This window comes from Vulpes lagopus, chromosome 12 (assembly GCF_018345385.1).
Source record: "Vulpes lagopus strain Blue_001 chromosome 12, ASM1834538v1, whole genome shotgun sequence".
NCBI classification, from domain to species: Eukaryota; Metazoa; Chordata; class Mammalia; order Carnivora; family Canidae; genus Vulpes; species Vulpes lagopus.
Window position 1 is genome coordinate 65,839,816 of NC_054835.1, and position 22,115 is coordinate 65,861,930.

General features: G+C 34.4%; 1 protein-coding gene across 4 annotated transcripts in view; it reads right to left on the reverse strand.

Moving 5' to 3' along the window:
• NFXL1 (nuclear transcription factor, X-box binding like 1) overlaps positions 1 to 22,115 on the reverse strand; it is a 63,033-nt gene that overhangs the window by 19,769 nt on the left and 21,149 nt on the right. For all 4 annotated transcript variants that reach the window (XM_041723861.1, XM_041723859.1, XM_041723860.1 and 1 more), the window contains 9 exons: positions 21,960 to 22,074; positions 21,066 to 21,190; positions 20,247 to 20,369; positions 18,201 to 18,291; positions 12,761 to 12,881; positions 12,371 to 12,530; positions 11,541 to 11,632; positions 4,045 to 4,066; positions 3,294 to 3,434 (listed from right to left, as the gene is read on the reverse strand). In XM_041723861.1, coding sequence (XP_041579795.1) covers positions 3,294 to 3,434; positions 4,045 to 4,066; positions 11,541 to 11,632; positions 12,371 to 12,530; positions 12,761 to 12,881; positions 18,201 to 18,291; positions 20,247 to 20,369; positions 21,066 to 21,190; positions 21,960 to 22,074 — 990 coding nt within the window. The remainder of the gene's footprint in view (positions 1 to 3,293; positions 3,435 to 4,044; positions 4,067 to 11,540; positions 11,633 to 12,370; positions 12,531 to 12,760; positions 12,882 to 18,200; positions 18,292 to 20,246; positions 20,370 to 21,065; positions 21,191 to 21,959; positions 22,075 to 22,115) is intronic.

The following is a 22,115-nucleotide window of genomic DNA, read 5'->3' on the forward strand; positions in this document are numbered from 1 at the left end:
ATGAGATGATGAGAAAGAAAGCAGAATAGGCATTTGGATTACTATTACAAATTGGAAAATAAATCTTGATAGTAATATTCTTTTTTCCCTGCTTCATTAAAATATATTTGATATGTTACAAATTCAAGGTGTTCAACATTTACATACTGTAATAAGATTGTCATTGTAACAATAATTAATACCTCTATCACATTACAAAATTACTCTTTGTTTTTAATGGCTGGAACAATTAAGTACCAAACTCTTAGCAAGTTTGATGATTATACCAATTTTTTTTAAAGATTTATTTATTTATTCATGAGAGATACAGAGTGGGGGGGCAGAGAGACAGGCAGAGGGAGAAACAGGCTCCATGCAGAAAGCCCGACGTGGGACTCGATCCTGGGTCTCCAGGATCACACCCTGGGCCGAAGGTGGCGCTAAACCACTGAGCCACCTGGGCTGCCCCCCAATTTTTTTTTTAATCAATGAAACATCACACATCACACACACTGCCTTTAACAGTGATTCTCAAACATTTTTATGCATGATCAAGCACCTGGCAAATGTTAAAATACTGAAGCACGGCCTGAGATTTTGCATTTCCAACAAGATTCCAGGTGATGCCCATGCTGCTGGTCTACGGACAACACTGCGTGGCAAGGGTCTGTCACAAACATGTAAGAAATATACGTGTCTATGTGTGATTATGTACATATATTTTCTTTTCCTCTCATTTATTTTTGGCATAGATTTTTCCCAAAGAGAAAAGACTGTCTTCATTATTTCTTCTTTCAGTGACTCAAAAAATAACTGTCCCCAGGTTTGCTGGGGAAAAACACTTCATCTGCCATCAGCCTCACACCTATCCCCAGTTAACAGCTTTCCACTTACTCGAGCCAAATGAATTAGACAACAGGGATATATTTGTTGCTAATGGTAGCAAGCAGAGGCATTGCCTGCAAAAAAAAAAAAGCCTTGACTGAACTGAGATTTGCCAGTTAGGCTAGGGAAAGAGACCAGAACAGAGATATGAAGCAAGAGAGTTTTGAATCCAGTCAATTCAATAAGCACTTTTAAATACCTGCTCTGTTGTAGGCTCTGTGCTAGGATTTAAGGTAGGAACTGGATTAATAGTTCCATAGCCATTTGAGTCAAGAGAGACATACAAGGAGATCTTTTCCAGTGGGTCTCAATTGAGACGTTACAGTAAGAAACTGATTTTGAAGAGTTTATGAATTATTTCACTTTTAATATATAAATTAAACTGATTGCAAAGTTATCCTCCAAATAATGTAGTTTTCACTCACTTGCACTACAGTGGCCTTCCTTGAGTGGAAGATAAAGATGGACTTGTAGTTAAATTAAGAAGAATTGCACATAACTTATAACCCATATTTTACCACAGCCACTGTTCATGAAGCAATGCTGGGATAATCCAAGATAATTCCCCATTCAGTACCCTATCAGCTCTTAAAATGAGTTTTTTTTAAAGATTTTATTTATTCATGAGTGACACAGAGAAAGAGAGGCAGGGACACAGGCAGAGGGAGAAGCAGGCTCCATGCAGGGAGCCTGATGTGGGACTCAATCCTGGGACTCCAGGATCACGCCCTCAGCTGATGGCAGACGCTTAACTGCTGAGCCACCCAGGCGTCCCTTAAAATGTGTTTTTTTTCCAACTCACTTCATATTCTAAAATCCAGAGGAGGAAAGCCATACAGTAGCTATACTCTATCTAGTTAAAGTGATTTTGAATTGTAATTACTTTACTATGATTTTGTAATTCCAATATTTTTCATTTTATCATGAGTATGTTTTTATTAAGGATCAAAGCACAGGTGGATGAAGAAATTATAAGCAATACATTTACCTGTCTGCATAAGAGCAAGAATGATACTAGGAATACTTATGTTATCATGCTTTTCAATCACCAAATCAAAGACCAAAAAAATAACAATACAAGTGAAATTTTCAATAGCATAGAATTCATATTAAAACTTAAGCATCTGTAAATTTAATGCCATTTAGTAAAATGAATCTTAAAATTTTTGGCTTATTCCTCATTAAACACACTTGCTAATAGTATTCTGACTCCCTAAAGAGTGGAAGTTTACCAAAAAACATTAAATATTTTAAAAATACATGATTGTTTATATAACAAAAGTTTATTTTTATTCACACATCATGTCAAATGTAGGCTGGCAGGGAACTCTGGCAAATCAATTATTCTGGGATGCTGGGTGATTTTAACTTTTATCTATATCACACGGAACACACAACCTCCTCAATCACAAAAGTAGAGAAAGAGCGCAGTAGTTAATGATAAACAAAGATTTTCCTGACTATTCTTGGAGATGAAAACATTTCTGCCTATATTTTCTTGGTCAGCACCTTTCATATGGCCTAGAAAATTGAGAACAGGAGACTATCTGTATCTCTGTTTTAATAGGAATCCTATGTATTTTATTGCTACTGAAAATAATTTTGTTGTTTTATATTTTTATTTGTTGATGAATTTAAATGTTTAAAAATAAAATTTAGTATCATTTAAAATTTGATTAGCTAAATTTATTTATTTTTCCTTGTAAAATGGTAATTTTAGAGATCTTTCAATGGTTGACTTCTCATATGCTTTGTAAAATGCTTTTAGTGAATTTCACACACACATGCCCTAATCTATGATGCCAATTACTTTCTTTATTTCCAAAGAATGATTAGGAATATTAAAATTGTGAACACTGCCTATCATACATATTAGGCATAAAAAGTTGCTGAGAACAAACACTCTAGCCTAAACTAAGAGATATAAATGGACAAAAGTAGAAGTGATATTGCTACCTATTATCTAAATAGACACATAACTTCTATACTTTTTTTTTTTAAGATTTTATTTATTTATTCATGAGAGATGCAGAGGGAGAAGCAGGCTCCATACAGGGAGCCCGATGTGGGACTCGATCCCAGAGCTCTGGGATCATGCCCTGAGCCAAAGGCAGAGGCTCAACCTCTGAGCCACCCAGGGATCCCCCCTAACTTCAATACTTTTATCATAAAGTCAAAGCCTATGTATTAACACAGGTACAGCATGTAAAGAGAACATTAAAAAACTTATTATCATGAGCTAGCACAAAGATACATATATACATCAAGCTGTTAAAGTTGGTTGTATTAAGAATAGCAAGAAAGAAGGGATGAAGGCAAGAAAGAAGAAAAAAGTTCTAACAAAACAGAAAAGTATTTATGGCATAATTATTCAAAAAAATGTTTCAAGCATACTATAAGTACATATACATTCAACCTTAGGATATTACCTTGTTTTTGCCAATGCAGGCATCAATTTCAGTTACTTTGTGGCATTCTTTCATACACGTATGATTCTGACAATCTAGGGCTCGTCCACATACTCTCTTACAAGAGTAGGGTCCTACAGCATGGCATGGTAGTGGACTTACCTATTAAAAAAAAAAAAAAGATTAGCAGCACACACTAAAGTTTCTGGACCCATATTTCTGAAATGACTGTTATCACTTGAGAACAAGTTTCATAAAGGTCTACCACAGTTTCATTAATAATAGTTATTATCAAAATCAAAGTAACCTATCAAAAAGTCCAAAAAATGAAGGTCAAAGCAAAATACTCCATTCCTAAAAGGGAAATTCAATATAAAGATGTGACAGTGACCACATATACATAGGCTAATTCCCAAAACTACAAAATATTTTAAAATCAGCATGGGGCACCTGCGTGGATCAGTCAGGAGTGTTCGACTTTTGATTTCAGCCCAGGTCATGATCTCATGCTCTTGGGATCAAGCCCTGTGTCAGGTTCCCCACTAAGTGGGGAGTCTGCTTGTCTACCTCTCTCTCTGCCCCTTCCTCCATGTGCACACATGTATGTGTGCTTTCTAAAAGAAGTAAATCTTTAAAAAAAAATTGCAGATAAACTCTTGTACTTTTTAGAGCACTTAAAAAAACAATACCTTGACTTTGTCATTTCTAATAATCCTCATATAGAAGGGGTATAGATTATAAGCTTCACTTAAAACTTGTACCTATGACTCACCTCATGCTTCCCAAGACATTCTCTGAAAAATAAGTAAATAAATAAATAAATAAATAAGTAGAAAACATTTCAAATTCTTCAAAAAGACTATCTGAAGCAAAGGTGCTAAGCCTACTAGTATTATTAGGAATAAAAAACACATGAGGAAATAACAGTGATAATAGAAAAGTTGCAGGATACCAAGTTAACATACAAAAACCTACTGCTGTCCTATATACCAGCAATGAACAATTGGAATTTGAAACATACTATCATTTATATTAGCACAATAAATGAAATAGATACAAATCTAACAAAATATGTAAGTGATCTATATGGGCAAAAGAAAGAAATCAAAGACAATCTAAATAAATGATGAGATATCCCATGCTCACTGTTAGGAAGGTGCAAATATTGTTAAAATGTTGCTTCTTTCCCAACTTGAACTAGATTCAACATAATTCCAATCAAAATCCCAGCAATTTATTAATAGTGGACCCCAACAAACTGATTTTAAGGTCTATGCGGAAAAACAAAAAACCCAGGATAGCCAATATAGTACTGAAGAACAACACGATACTGACACTATGCAACTTAAACTATGAGGCTACAGTGATTAAGACAGCATGGTACTGCTAAGAGAACAAATAGATTGATGGAACAGAACAGATAGCCCAGAAACAGACCTACCCAAAAATAGTCAAATGATCTCTGACAAAGGAAAAAGGCAACTGAAAAGGGATAATCTTTTCAACAGTTAGTGCTGGGATAAAGACATTGACCTAAAAAATCCCAACAGGGCTCACACCTTTCACAACAGGTAACTCAAAATGGATCACAGACCAAAATGTGAAGTGTGAAACTATAAACAAAGGAGAAAATCTAGGTAACTTGGATTTAATGATGACTTTTTAAGACACACGAAAAGCATGATCTTCAAAAGAAAATGGTTAAACTAGACTTTATTAAACCAAAACATCTGCCTTGTGAAGAACACTTAAATGATAGTTTAAATTAAAACATTTAAATGAAAACCCACAAAATGGCAGAAAGTATTTGGAAAACATTTATCTAGTAAAGGGCTTATATCCAAAATGTAAAAAAAAAAATCTTAAAATTCAATAAGAAAGCAAACAACCCAATTAAAAAATGGTCGGGATTTGGAGAACACACACCTCACCTTCCAAAGAAGACATACAGGCAGCAAATAAACATATGAAAAGATGCTGAACATCATATGTTGTTAGAAACTGTCAATTAAAATGAGGTGCCACTGCACACCTATTAGAATGACTAAAACCCAAAACACGGACAGTAGCGTATGCTGGCAAGAATACCGGGTAACGGGCTTTCTCACTGCTGGTGAGACTTCAACATGGTAGAGCCACTTGGTTAGATGGTTTGGCAGTGTCTTACAAAGCTAAACCAGGCTTGCCATATGATCCGGCAAAATCTACACATGAATATTTATAGCAGTTTTCTTCATAACTTTCAAAATTTGGAAGCAACTAAAATGTCCTTCAATAGGAGAATGAATAAACAATCTGTGGCACATTCATACAATAGAATATTATTCAGTAATAAAAAAAAATGAGCTACCAAGACATAAAAAGACACAGAGGAAATTTAAATGCATATTGCTACATGAAATATGCTGAAAAGCCTATAAACTATATGATTACAACTATAGGACATTCTGGGAAAGGCAAAACTATAGAGACTTTAAAAAGGTCAGTGGTAACAAGTGGCTTCAGGGAGAGGAAGTGGGGGATGAACAAGCACAGGACATTTTTTGGGCAGCGAAACTACTCTGGTTGCTCTAGTACTGGTGGATAGTGGATACACGAGATCATGCACTTATCAAAATTCATAGAACGATCCAACACAAAAAGTATACCCTAATGTAAACCACGGACTGTAGTGTATAATATTATCAGTTCCTCAATTGTAAAAAAAAAAAAAAAAAAAAAATTATCACAGTAATACAAAATCTTAATAACAAGAGAAACTATGTGTGGCAGGATCAAATGGGAACTCTGTACTTTCTGTGTAATTTTTCTATAAAACTGAAAATTATTGAAAAAAGATAAAGTCTATTTAAAAAAAAATATATATATATATCAAAAAAAGATAAGGTCTATTTAAAAAAACTAAAAAACTAAATAAATAAACATTTTGCATCCCTTTCCAGGGACTGGTTTAGAAATTGTCTTGTGATCCTATTCTGGCCAATGAAATGTGAAAGGAGCTTTGCTATGGGGCTTCTGGAAAAGGCTTCTCACTCTTTAAAAAAAGATGATGACAATAGAAGGCATAAACAGTTTCTGTTTTTCTCTATGGAAACTTCCTATCTGGATGGGAAGTTGATCAGAAAGCCAAACAGCCTGAGGTCAAAGATGACACACTGAGGATAAAATAGACAGAATGTGGGCCTGTGATGATCACTGCATTAACCAGCTTAACTAACCACAGTTAGTGCTAACACTGCTCTATCAGAGCTGCTCTATCTCCAGTCTGATTGTGCAGGGCATAAAAGTTAGTATGTCCCTTTTTATTTAGGTTCTTTATAACTTGAAACCAAAGGCGCCATAAATGATATAGCACGTATGTTCAGAATTCTTATCACCATGTGACCAAATTATTGAAAGTCATGTTATGTTTAAAAATGGGACAAGAGGACATGAACATTCTACTCTAAGAAAGAAATTCTACTACATAGATAGCTCATGTGACAAGTAATAATTTTAACATATACTTTATGATCTTATACATGCCACTGAAAAATCTTTATATCAGAATTAGAAGGATCTTTATATGGGTTTGCCTCCTTTTAAAAACTGAAATAAAACTCACATACCATAAAATTTATACTTTCAAAAAATACAATTTAGGGCACCTGGCTGCTTCGGTCAATTAATATCTTCAGCTCAGGTTATGATCTCAGAGTCCTGGGATAGGGTCCCACATCAGGCTCCCGGCTCAGCAAGGGAGTCTGCTTCTCCCTCTACCTCTCCCCACTGCTTGTACTCGCACGCTCTCTCTCTCTCTCTCTCTCTTAAATAAATAAATAGATATCCTAAAGAAAAATACATTTTAGTGGTTTCTAGTACATTCACAAGGTTATGTAACCATCATCAGCATTGAGCATATTTTCATAACCAACAGAGAAACCCTGTAAAGATTAGAAGTCACTCCACAGCCCCTGGCAGCCACTGATATGCTCTCTGCCTCTATAGATTTGCCTATTTTGAACATTTCATATAAATAGAATCAATATTATGTGAACTTTTTTGTCCAGCCTTTCACTTAAACTACTGTTTTCAAAGATATTCATGTTATAGTATGTATCAGTAATTCATGCATTTTTATAGCTGAATGATACTCTATTACATGGCTATACCACATTTTGTTTATTCACTCATCAGTCGATAGATATCTGTTTCCACTTTCTGGCTATTAATAATAATGCTCCTATTATTGTAACATTCATGTCCAAGTTTTTTTGTGAACGTGTATTTTTAATTCTCAGTGTATACCTAAGAGTAAAATTGGTAACTCCAAGTTTAGTTTCCTGAGAAACTACCAAACTGCTTTCCAAAGTAGCTGCACCATTTTACATTCCCATCAGTCACGTACAATGGTTCCAACTACTCGCGATCTTCACCGACATTTGTCTTATTTTAGCCTTCCTACTAAGTGTAAAATGGCATCTTAATGTGGTTTTGACTCGCATTTCCCTAACAATTACTTAAGCATCTTTTCACATGTTTACTGGCCATCTGTAAGATCTTCTCCAGAGGAAAGTCCATTCAAAGATTTTGCCCATTTTTAAATTGGATTATTTGTCTTTTGGCTTCTCAGTTTAAGAATTCTTTATATATTCTGGATAATATTCTTAAGGGATATATGAGTTGCAAACTTTTTCTCCCATTCTGTGGGTTGTCTTTTCAATTTTTTTATTGTTTCCTGAAGCACAATCAAGAAATTGTGCTTAATAACCTCCGTTGACTTTTGTTGCTTATGCTTTAGGTATAATATGTAATAAACCACTGCCTAACCCAAGGACAGAGTTATACCTATCTTTTCTTGTAAGAGTTTAATAGCTCTTACTTTAAGATCTCTGATCCATTTTGAGTTAATATTTATATATGTTGTGAAGTAGAGGCCCAATTACATTTTTTTCCCATGTGAATATCCAGTTCTCTCAGCACCATGTGCTGACATAAAACATTCTTCCTCCCACTGAATTGTTTTGACACTCTAATCAAAAATCAATTGAGGGGACACCTGGGTGGCTCAAATTAGTTGAGCGTCTGCCTTTGGCTCAGGGCGTGATCCCAGTCCCGTGATTGAGTCCCGCATCAGGCTCCCTGTGAGGAGCCTGCTTCTCCCTCTGCATGTGTCTCTGCCTCTCTGTGTCTCTCATGAATAAATAAAATCTTAAAAAAAAAAAAAAATCAATTGACTATAAACATATGAGTTTCTTTCTGGACCCTCAATTCTATTCCATTGATCAATATGTCTCTCCTTACACCAATACCACAGATTCTTGACTGCTATCATTTTGTAAGTTTAAAATTAGGAAGTGTGAGTCTTCTAACTTTGTTCTTTGTTCTCAAGACTGTTTGGCTATTCTGGGTCCTTCACATTTCCATATGAATTTTGGGGACAATTTCTGCAAAAAAGGCAACTGTAATTATGACAGAGTATGTTCAATTTGTAGATCATTTCGGCTGGTAGTGCCCTTAACAATATTAAGTCTTCCCACCTACAAACATGGGATGTCTTTCCATTTAAATAAGTGTCTTAGTATCCTTATCAAAAACTGATTAGAAATAAATTCCTACGTTTATGGCCAGACTCTTTTTTTTTTTTTTAATTTTTTTATTTATTTACTTATGATAGTCATAGAGAGAGAGATAGAGAGGCAGAGACATAGGCAGAGGGAGAAGCAGGCTCCATGCACCGGGAGCACGACGTGGGATTCGATCCTGGGTCTCCAGGATCGCGCCCTGGGCCAAAGGCAGGTGCTAAACCGCTGCGTCACCCAGGGATCCCATGGCCAGACTCTTGATTCTATTCCCTTGATCTATATATCTATCTGTATGCCAGTACCATAGCATTTGGTCTTCTTTAACTTCTTTCAAAAGTGTTTTCTACTTTTCAGTGTTTAAAAATCTTAGATTTCTTTTAATTTGAATAAACAAGTTGCTTTTTAATGCCACTGGAAATACAATTATTTTAATTTCAAATGGTTCATTGCTAGTGTACAGAATTGACTTTTGTATACTAATGTTTCTTATAGCCTTACCAAACTCATTTACTATCTTTAATAGCTTGTGTAAGGATTCCTTAAGATTCTTCATATGTAAGAGCATGTCATTTAAAAATACAAATAGTTTTACCTCTTTATTCCCAGTGTGGATACATTTTTAATTTTTTTCTAGTATAATTGCTCTGGCTAGCACCTCTAATGTAATATAAACATAAATAGAAGGGGCAAGGGCAGACATCCAAATTTGTTCCTGTCCATAACAGGAAAGCTCTCAGTTTTTCACCATTAAGTATGATTAAGGGTTTTTTTATTGATGCCCTTTTATAAGGTTGAGAGAGTTTGTTTATCCAAGTTTGTTGAGTGTTTTTATCTAGAAAGTATGTAGCATTTTGTCAAATGTTTTTCTGTATCTATGGATTGTCCTTTATTCTTGTGATAAAATATTACTTTGATATTTTAATTTTCTTTTATTTCTGGGATATATCCCGCTTGTTCATGATGTACAATCCTTTTTACATGTTGCTGGATTCAATTTGCTAGTATTTTGTTGAAAATTTTTGTATCTATATACAAAAAGGATATTAATCTATAGTTTTCCTTTCTTGTGATGTCTTTTTCTGCTTTTAGTATCAGGGAAATACAAGTTTCATTGAATAAGAAGTGTCTCCATAATGAAACATGAGTGTTAATTCCTTAAATATTTGGTAGTATGCACCAGTAAAGTTATTAGTCCTCAGCTTTTCTTTATGGTAAGCTTTTGGTTACTAATTTAATCTCTGGTTAAACTAATTTTGGTTACATTCTAGGTATAGGTTTATTCAGATTTTCTACTTCTCTTTGAGTCAGTTTTAGAAGTTTTTGTATTTCTAAGAATCTGCCCATTCCTCCACATAAACTATAAGCCAAAGAGGGTAAAAGTGGCTATACTAATATCAGAAAAAATAGACTTTAAGAAAAAAATTGTTTACTAGGCACAACAGTTTACTAGGCCTTATTTGATAAGGACCTCCAAAAATTCTCTCTTCTACTCTAACATCTTTGTAAATATCCAGAATTTCCTCATTTTACAAACAGAGAAGATATATGACTTACTCATGGTAGTAGTTAGCATGAAGGAAGCACAACCCTGGACTCAAGTTCTTACCCTAAAGCATAGTGTTTAACATATATACCCCAAAAAACTTTCAGCAGCACATTCCAGTCAAGTGCAAAGAAAGACTTTTTAAAATTGTTTAAACCTCTAGTAAACATGAGGTGGTAATTCCAGGCAGTTTTTCTATAGTCATAAAATATTTATCCAACCTAAGATTTTGAGGAAATTGAATGAAATAAGATATGTGTATCTGTTAAATAATCCTCCTGTAAGACAGCTTAAGAAATTCAAAGATAACTGACTATATTTATACGAAGTTTTAGTGCTATGAATCCCCCTCCACTAATCTACAGACTAAAATCTTCTGTTTGTAGATATAGCTCCCAACAGCACTGTGCCTCCCAACCTGACTGCACAACCAGTATTTAAAAATGCACGCGCCACTTAAACTGAGAGGGAAGATGTGGAAGGACAAAATAGGAGTCAGAGCTTTTAAAAGTAAACAAGAACTCTCTTTAAAAAGGTAGAGAAGGCATACCAATATTCAATTAGGAACATTACTGGGAGACAACAATCTGTTTTCTAATTTTATGTTGCTTCCCAGAATGTGGTGCTTCTTTTACTCTTATAATCTATAACCTCTACTCTGAGGATGAACCATTCTAGGATTCCATAATACCCTAGGTTTGGCTCCTTATAGCTCAACCCAGGTCATTTCCTGGGAACACTACTTTTCAGAACACTACTTTCTTTCATTTTCAGTGTTTCCTTCAAGTTTGCCTTACCTATAACCTGGCTTTCCTCTGTCCTCAAGGAGCTCACACACTAACATGGGAGTCAGTTGGGAAAACTAACAGATGATGATCTCTTGGATGAATTATTGTAAGTGTGAGTTGCTATGGAAACTCAGAAGGACACCAAACTCCAGCTGGGGGAAGACTCAAAAAAAGATATCTAGAGGTTTTCAAGCAGTATGTAAAATGTACTTAGGAAAAAAATGAGGCTGAAGACAGAGAGACTGGTTTATAGACTAGGCCTGAAATAATGATGAATTGGACAAAGATAAAGAGAAGGAGATATGTTAAGGTACATTTTGAACTGTGTCAAAAATATTTGTTTTTCTTAAAGTTAAAATTCTAAATTACTTACATAGGAATAGGAACTTGACATGGAGGACAAGGTAATGCAGTTTGAATAAACGCTGGCTCAGAAGGCTGTTCCCAAGGGCCTGTAGGCTGGTGCTACAAGTCAAAGACATAACAATTTTAAAGTAGAGGAATTAAAGCATATGGCCACTATAAGAACCTAAGAAAATATTTCCATATATCTTCTGCTCAAGCAAGTTGAAATTTTTTCAAGTAACCAAACTGTGCTTACTGAAATATTTTATTCCATCTGTATTCTATCAGATTAGTCCCCTCCACACACATTTGGTATTAAAAATTAAGGCAGACTCCACAGTTTTTAAAGGGCAGAACAAAGGTAATGTAGCTTCCCTGACTTATTATCCAAAAGGGGAATGAGAAACAGAACTCTAAAATCCAACTTCCACCAGCAGAATGTAATTTTCATTATTTTGTTCACTCTTGTCTCCCTAGCAGCTAGGACAATGCTTAACACACAGCAAGGACTCGATAAATATTCACTGAATTAGTGAATGAATTTTGAGGAGATCAGAAGATATCTATAATCCTGCATCACAATATATGAAGGAAGACTGCCTAATTCATGTGTATCGGCATTCCTACATGATTATCACATGACACTACCAAACATCTGTTTATTATTGGTTTCTCGCCTTTTCTATACCGTGAGCTTCCTAAGACAAAAGAGCAAGTCTTATTTACCTTGCACCCCAGCTCCTATCACAGTGCTTAACACCCAGCAGGTACTTAATCATTGCTTGCTGAATGACTAAGTAAAATTAAGAAAGCATGACCCAGAGCAATGCACTACCTCTTAATAATATATTCCCTTACCCTGCCAGCTTGCTTTATTAACGCTTGATCATGACATGGAGCAGGACACAAGTGACCACATTTCTCCAAAACTTTTTGGCAAGGTTGATGACATGGAGGACAAGAGCCAAAGTGACAGCGATGTTTCTCTTGACTTGTATGATGGCAAGTTGGTGGTCGACTAAATCATAAAGTACAATTTTTTAAATTACTTTTGATCATTGAACAATTATATCTAAAGTGCAATTATCTATTTATGTATCTTCTAATTCCATACAGAACAAGAATACTGTGAATATTAGTATTTTAGAACAGTAAAGCAAAATTTAAAATACTAATAATTTTAAAAATCAATACGAATTTAAATTTGTAAGACACCAGATGTAAGTCTGTGCAGAATCTCATACTAACCTACATTGCTCTTTGCACTTGGGTGGTCTTGTGGTACGTTCCCGGCCACAGGGCACCGTCACCTTTGTAGTACCACAATTGCACTTCACATCTACAGTTTCTGGGCAGGGATAACAACTGCCTGAAAAAAAAAAAAGTCTGAAATTTAAAAAGAAATGTCTTAACTATTCAAAAGACAATCAACATTTGAATCAAGAGTTGAATCACACAACTGGATACTCTACAATGAGAATAAAGAAACTATGTGAATGAACCTCACACACATACACACACAACACTGAGCTAAAGATGCCAAACACAAAGAGTATGTAGTATATGATGCCACTTATATAAAACAAATGGGAAAAACTAATATATACTGTTTGAAACCAGGATTATGGTTATGAAGGATACAAAAAGGGTTTTGGAAAATACTGGTAATGTTCTGTTTAATCATCTGAGTTTTGGTTACTTGGTTATGTTTAGTTCATAAAAACTTATCAAGCTGTATACTTATTGTATACTTTTCTATATCTTTACTGGTAATTCAATTAAAAAGCTTTAGAATTTTCTTTAAAATCTGCTAAAAATTCCATTCTAAATAACAAATTTAACACATTAATCATTTAATCACCATTGCACAAGCAAAATAGATCTACATCTTGGAAAAATCTAACATTATCAATCATCTCTTTGGCTTATTTTCATACATACTTCTATTCAAGCACATTATTTTTAGATAAATTCCCCAGTAAGAGTAATTTCTCTCATCAGGTTTTGATTTTTGATTACTTGTGCTTTGTGAAGGACTAATTCTAAACCCTTATTTTAGGCTATAATTCCAAATATTTCTCTTCTAAACATTTTAAGGAAAAGTTATTTGGGTTTCAGCTTTGTTACAGTTTGGGAGGAATACACAAAAACAAAATAAACTTTTTTAAACAGGCTATAAAATTCTAAGGCTCTGACATCTACAGGGCTTTCTTCCCACTATAGTGTTCTAATAAGTAAGGTTCCCCACTAGAAATGAAATACCAAGAAGGGAATAGAAGTCTTCACCTAAGGAATGAGGATCATAAGAGACTGCTGCCTATGTGTCAGGACCAAACAGAATACTGAAGAGCAGTTAACCTGCTAAGAAACAGACTAATGATGAAAAGTACTCTGTTTAAAGCCTCTTAAACTAGATCCTAAAAGGAACAGAGGATTCTGATTCAAATAATGAACATGGAATAAGAAAATGAGAGTAAAAAGCATCACAGGGAAAAACATTTATGTATTGTACAAGTTACCAAATTTACACTTCAGTGTTTTGAAAATTAAAATATAATCCAGTGAGATATTTTCTTGATGGTAAGACAAGCCAGTTGTCCACTTGATCAAATTTTACTTTATCTTTCTAAAAGAATGATCAGGTGTCTTATTTTCTACAAGTTAATAATGACCTTTAAGTCTGTCCTCATTCAGCATATTGTATCATTTTCTACACTTCACAATTTTCATTCATTTTCAGTAATTCAAACAGGAACTTATCAAACATACCACCTTTTTGCCACTCTAAACTACAGCATCAATTTTCCTTTTTTGAAATTAAATCTTGAGAAAAAGAGATAATTTCTTTGAAAAGTCTTCTTAGCCATCAACAGAATTTGTTACAGTTTCCTGTTCAACCTGACAGATAAATCAGCTTCAGTGATATTTTTTAAATGAAAAAGCAACATATAGAATGCAACTATAATGGCCAATAGCCAAAATGGGTATACCCGTCCAGTAATTGCAGAACCATAAACACAGATGCCCTTGACTTTCAAGAACTGTAGTCAAACTTTCATATGTTCACAGGACAAACATGCAGTTCACACCTCTTCCTATGAGTTACCGTACAACCCTGATCATGAAGGTGTCTCCAGTGATGGAAAACGGCATGAAATAATGGCTCTATACATCTTAATGTAACTGTGGATCAAACAAACGGTGAAAGATGCATCTTAACAGTATCTTCCACATACTTTCCATTAAAGTAAATTTTGTTAGGGACTAGTAAGCTTCTTTTTTAAAAAAATAAATAAGTAAATACTTTGCCCCCCCCCCCAAAAATGAATCTGGATCTGATCTAACCTCTAATAATTTATAGGAAATACAGAGAAGAGTTGCAATCTGTAAAATCTAGACTCTGTGACTAAATAAAGCAACCTCGTTTCTTAAATAACTGACAAGGAAAACAGAAAAAAGAGATAGAGGAAGAAAAGTATAGATTCATCAACTTTAGAGACACCAACCAATTGCAATATGTCAACGTTACAGGTTTTTGAGTCATACAAACTAAAGTAAAAAATGAAGATATTTATAAGATAAGATAATGGAACAGCAGATATTTGCTGATATTAAGAAATATTTTAACTATTTTTAGGTTAAGAATCTACTCTTTAGAAATGAATATTGAAGGATTTATAGGATTTGCTTCAATATAATACAAGACTGAGATATGTTTTCAACACTCCTCCACTAAGTATGATGCTTGCTCTACCCTTCTTGCAGGTACTCTCTATCAGGCAAAGGATGCTCCTTTCTATTTCTAATTAAGTTTACATCAAATATGAATGCTGAATTCCATCAACTGCTTTTAGACACTAAGATAGTTTCACTTTGCCTTTAGTCTATTAACGTGGTGAATCACATCATTAGATTTACTAAAGTTAAACTACTCATACATAATTGGAATAGACCCAACTTGATTAAGAAAGATTAAGGTTTTAGATAGCTAATACTATTGTAAGATGGCTGGATTTGAATAGCAGAAATTTTAATATTTTACAACCTTTTTTTTTTTTTTTAAGATTTTATTTATTCATTCATGAGAGACACAGAAAGAGAGGCAAAGACCTAGGCAGAGGGAGAAGCAGGCTCCTCGCGGGGAGCCTAATGCGGGACTTGATCCCTGGCCTCCAGGATCAGACTCTGAGCCAAAGGCAGACACTCAACTGCTGAGCTACCCAGGTGTCCCTACAAACATGTTTATGCATTAGATTGGCCTGTAATTTTCTCTTACTTTCTTTGTAGATAATATAGTAAGTTGGGACATGTTCCTTTTTTACATATCCTCTCAAATATTTTATGGACTTACACACACACACAGAGATCTTAAATGTTAAAAATCATGTGTAAAAATCAACTAGGCCTGATGTTTTCTTGGTGAGAGAATTCTAAACCACTGATCCAATTTCTTTTACGATAATTCAACTACTTAAGGTTTTCTAATTAAAAGCCAGTGTTTTAACCACATCAACAAGGTCCTATACATACTATTTGTCCAGCAATCCTTTATCCACCATCTCATGACCTCATCTATCATTTGCCCCTCTGATCACTTACTTCAATTCTCTTTGTTAATTCTTTCAAATGCTCCTGTCTCAAGGCCTTTGCAATTACTGCTTTCTTGCCCAAAACACTATCCCACTCCCTTTTTCACATGGCTTGTAATCCTTTACTTCTTTTGGGATTCCTCTCAAATGTCATCTTTCTAGAGTCCTCCCCTGATCATGCTAGATTTTCTTTCTATACTTGTCACTATCTGATATTCCATATTAATTTGATTATTTATTTATATTTTAACAGAGGAGAAGTAAAAAAAATAAGTTCCATAAGAGCAGGCACTTTGTCAATATTGTTCCCAGTGCCTGGTACTTAGACACTCAAATATACTTTTTTAATTGAATTAATGACTAAATTTAGAGTGTTAATGAAAACTAATGAATCAAAGACAGAATATGATTTTTAAAAATAAAATTCTTTCACAATTTAAAGATACAAACAAATCAGAGAACATTCACAGGAAAAGGTCTATGGGGTTAACTGAATATGCCACTTTTCCTAACAGAGAGGCAATGTCATAGAATGGAAACATCATTAAAGTCTGAGTTCACATCTGACCCTGCAACTAGTTCTATGACCTTGGGCCAACAGTCTCTTTGCCTGTTTCCTTATTATACAAAATAACAGTAGCACAATATACTTTTTGGATTTTTGAGAGGATTAAGACATTAAGGGAGGTATCTAGTATCCACCAAATCTCAAAGGAAGTTAACAAAAATAATGTAGTTTGTCCCAGGTCATAAAGTCACTAAGTTGCAGAGTCCAAATTTGAACTAGAACCTCTGACCCTAACACTTCCCTTTCCACTACCCTATACAATCAGTATTTCTTTTCATAGCATCATACTCCAAAGGGATAAAGTTAACTCAGGGTTTTTTTCTCTTGTTTTTATAAAGATTATTCATTTATTTGAAAGAGAAGGAGAGAGTACAAGCCAGCAGAAGGAGAGGGAGAAGTAGACTCCTTGCAGAGCAGGAAGGCCAATTCAGGGCTCAATCCCAGGACCCTGAGATCATGACCCGAGCTGAAGGCAGACGCTTACCCAACTGAGCCACCCAGGTACCCCATCAATTAATTCAGTTTTCAATGTCTAATAACTTCAGCAACCCTGAGATGTTTTCAGGAGGTCTGCAAAGTCTCACATGCATAGAGTAGTTTTCCAGATGCCATGGTCGAGTGGTATAACAACAAATTGAATGCAGAAACATACATGCGAATTTTGCCTATCCTCCTTCAAGCCAGATATTAAAGACATTTGCAGAAATGTAACACAATATCATTCTTCTCACTATATATTTTTCAGAAAATACAGTTATTTCCCCAAAAAGTTACCATATTAATATGTAATGGGTTTATTATTGCTATTTTTAAATAAAATCATAAACACTCTTATATTGTATTTCAACTCCAAATACAAAAAATACCAATAGATTAAAACCAACATCAACAAAAAGTCTTTGAGTACAATAAGAATGTGAATGGATATTGAGACCAAAAAGGTGGAGAACCACTGGCTTAGGATACATCAATCCCTTATCAGACTTAATTCCATACAAATGTGTAAAATTCAAAATAACACTGAAAAACCATAGAACATTTTAATTAATTTAAAAACTGTGTAGGGGAAGCTGAGAAGTAAGGAAATAACATGTGTTACAGAAAGAACAAAACTTTTGCTATTTTTTTTTTAATATTTTATTTATTTATTCATGAGAGACACAGAGAGAGAGAGGCGGAGACACAGGCAGAAGGAGAAGCAGGCTCCATGCAGGAAGCCTGATGTGGACTCCAGGATCACTCCCCGGGCCAAAGGCAGGCACTAAACCACTGAGCCACCCAGGGATCCCAGAACAAAACTTTTATATTCAGAAGGTCTGGGTTCAAATCTTAAGCTATACTGCTTTACTAGATATTTCTGAGAAAGTCACTGAATTGTCTTTAGCTTAATCTCCCTGTCTAAATAGGGATAATGGTGACTGCCCTACCTTCTCCAGGTTGTTAACAGTAAGATAGTGAATATAACAACTCTTTATCAACTATAAATCACTGTATAGATATAAACAAAATTACAGCTATTGTTAAATTTTACCTCTGTGGCAGACAGATGGACATTTATGGTTTCTACATCCTAAAGTCCGTCCGCAGTTTTGATCACAAGGAGGACAGTTTCCAGGGCAACACTGAAGGAAAAGCAATATATAAAGAACAGGTCATTTGAAAACCATACATAATATAAACGTCATCATTAATTATTCTCAAAACTTATGAAAAGCAAAAGATACTTCTTTTCACCATACAAGTATTCAAGAGTAACATTACTCTCTCTAGATAGACTGCATTAAAAACTTATAAATTTAAATAATGACCTAATTCAATGAAGTCAAGCTAAATTTCCTTGCCCTTTAATTATTCTGTGACTTAAAACAGTCCCATTAGATAACTTCATTTCTAATTTATCTATGCAGAGACTGCCAACATTAACCAAAGGAATGGATTTGGTCAAATCCAATAGTCAATTCAGGCAAACAAGTCTATTTTTTAAATGTAATGAAAATAAATCAATGAATGGTTCAATGTATAGATTAGTCTGGCAGTTATTTTCAAATCATGGCATCAAAGACTAAAGGAATGAAAGGCTAATTGCTTCTAACTTTATTTTCTCACCTGTTTTCCAATCCATTTATGCAGACCTCCCCCAATTCCATTTATGAACATACAGCAACTACTTAAAGCCCATCTTGCCATCCTAATTCCTTCCTTGACTTCTCATATATCCAAACTTTAGGGAAAAAAATACAGACTACAACTGTCTTAAAGAAACTTAGGGGGAAAAAAAAGAGAAAAAAACTTAGGGTTGTAACCTACTTAAGAACAAGTCTCAGTGTAGAAAAATAGCTCAAAACAAAATACACAGTATTGAAAAGCAACTAAAAGTCAAAATAGTTATTCAATTAGATGAATATTTGCCACAGAATACTATGTGCCTATCACTCTGCCAGTAACAGTGGGAGAAAAAGAAAGTTATGTGGTCCATGACTTGAATAAGCCTTTCGACATTTCTGGTTTTGACCGGGATGCAAGTAATAATGATCAGATTTACTCTTTTTTTTTTTTTTTTTTTAAACAACTAAGATATAAGGCAAAATACATGAAGCAACAGTTTTTAGACATTAGACAACTGGGCAGCACAGTACAACAATCTGTAAAAGAAGAGAGACAAACAAGGTGAGTCCTATGGTAGCACTTGCTTAGACCTGGTTTCTAGGCTACAACACAAGGAAGATCACAAGCAGAGTCTGGGAGTATCATCATGTCGAGCGGACAAAATTCATACTTCAAAGAAGTCAGTGTGGCTAGAATTTGTGGAGAAATGGTAGCACCACAGAGAAAACTCTAGAGAACTCAAGAAAGGATCCTTGAGTCCTTGGCTGAGTACTGATCTTTACGTGTATAAGAAAATAACCAAAATCTGAGAAAGAACCACTGCCAAGAAAAGGCACAACCATTTCCAGAAATTATTTAAATATCACCTATATCATCATCTACTATGTTTTAAAATCCAGGGAACAAAAAAATAATAAAAAATAAAAAAAATTTAAAAATTTTTAAAAATTAAAAATAAAAAAATAAAAATAAAAATAAAAATAAAATAAATAAAATAAAATAAAATTCAGGGAACAGAAACAGTCCAAGAACCAAGTCAAAAGGTTTATGCTCAGGGATCCCTGAGTGGCTCGGTGGTTTGGTGCCTGCCTTTGGCTCAGGGCGTGATCCTGGAGACCCAGGATCGAGTCCCACATCGGGCTCCCTGCATAGAGCCTGCTTCTCCCTCTGCCTGTGTCTCTTCCTCTCTCTCTCTCTCTCTCTCTCATGAATAAATAAAATATTAAAAAAAAAAAAAAAAAGTTTATGCTCAGGGCCAAAAAGACACCCCTGTCACTTAAAAACCTTGGTAAGATTTCCCACTAATATAAACAATTAAGATTAATCTAGAATATTTATTAGTATTTCATATGGAAAGCTAAGAACATACTTGAACATCTGAAGAACAAATCGTGATGGCACTTATCACAGTCTCAAAAAGGACAAATTCAAAACAATTTTTAAATCGGTTTCCCAAGCTTACTACACATACCTTTCTCCTACACTGATGCTTCTGACAGTCCCGCATCTTAACACACTTAGTCTCACACAGATAAGGTTTATGACATGGCATTCGTTTTGTATGTTTTCCACAGCGACAATGCTTTTCCACTTCCTGGAAGAATGGAATAAATGTTATTAAAACTAACTTTTGTTGACATGTTTTGTTTTTTTCCCCCCACATTGCAATCTCTATAATTAGTAAAGAATGAAGAAGTTTCAAAAGTCCTTTCATATAAAGGACTTTGCAAAAAATAAAGCTGAGGTTCCTAAGATATACTTTGTATCTTACTGTTACAATAAAGATTTCATAAAATTTCTATTATATCTAGCAAAAATTGGATATTAAATAGTGAAACAATAACACATTAAAATCACATCTGGGTACGCCATATCATCTGCGCACATCTTGTTTCAGTAAAACAAAAGAATTGGATTATCTAGTAGTATGGTCAAAACCAAAAGGACATATAACTTTAACATCTCACGTCTAGGCATTTATTTCTTTCCATCATCACTAGGTCAACTTCATCATTGCTTTGAATATCTTCTGGAAACAAATAACCCCACACCAGATTATAAAAAAAGACAAAACTTAAACTTATATCAAGCAAAATCAAACAAAGGGTAATTTTTAGGTTTAACTGTTGGCAACTCTCCTACTTCTCCACCATATATATTAGGTCACAAAACTCATACAGATCATCACACAGATGTTTAGGAAAGTAATGGAAAACAATTATAGCATAATCCCATTTGACACACAAAGACAGGTGGTTCTTAAAATTAATTATTATAGGAGATGACTAACTTGTCTACATGTTTCACAAGGCCCTCGGTGACAACGCTGTGAACATCTATGGATTCCACATTCAAGTACTTTGTCACAACTGTCTCCACAAGTTGGTACATCTTCTGTACAAGGCAAAGAAAACTCTAAAAGCGGACAAAAAGGCAGAGTTAATAAGATACATTGCTATAAAGCACTAACAACATGCCATGTTCTTTTGGCTCTAAAGAATAATAGCCCTTTCAGACTATGAATTTTTATCTAAATAAAAGAGTAAGACTATGTAAACCTCTATGAAGAATTCTACAATCTCTAAAATTATAAAAATTTGCTCTTAACAACCTCACAGGATTAGGAAAAAAAATGTAGACTTGAGAACATTATGAAACTGACCTTTAACTTAAACATATTAAGTGTTGGCAATAATCTTACAAATATGTATGTTGGTACTGGTGTAGAGTCAAAGAAGTAGACTCAAACTGCATCCTTCTAAGCCTAATCTCAAAGCAGCCAAATTATATTCAACCATAACCTAATACACAATACAATACTGACAACAGCCTATGATTATGACGGACACTACACCAAATACTTTATCTGCATTTTATCATTTAATTCTCACTCATTTCATTCTCTTTATCTTACAAAGAAGGTATTATTACTGCATTTAACTTGAGAAAACTACAATTCATGAAGGCAGAATTTGAACCAGGATATGCCTGACTCCAATGTCTGAGCTCTTAACTCATTAAGCTATATTGTCCTCTCACCAAATGTAAAATAAAATCTAATATCAGATTGGTATTTTTATTGAAATTAGATTATGAAGTCACACAAAAATCTAAATTAAGAGCATGCTCTAAGTGAACATGATAAATAATTGTATTCCATTAAAGTTTTTTAAAAAAGCCTTACTTGACTTCTGACATGGACAGAACCTTTTCCCAGATCGAGGACATTCTCCGCAAGCACCAACATGGCAAACTTGCTCACATGTATGATTACCACATGGCAGTGTTTTCCCACATACCTAAAATAAAATGCAATAAGCACTAGTGAAGGACTTAAAAG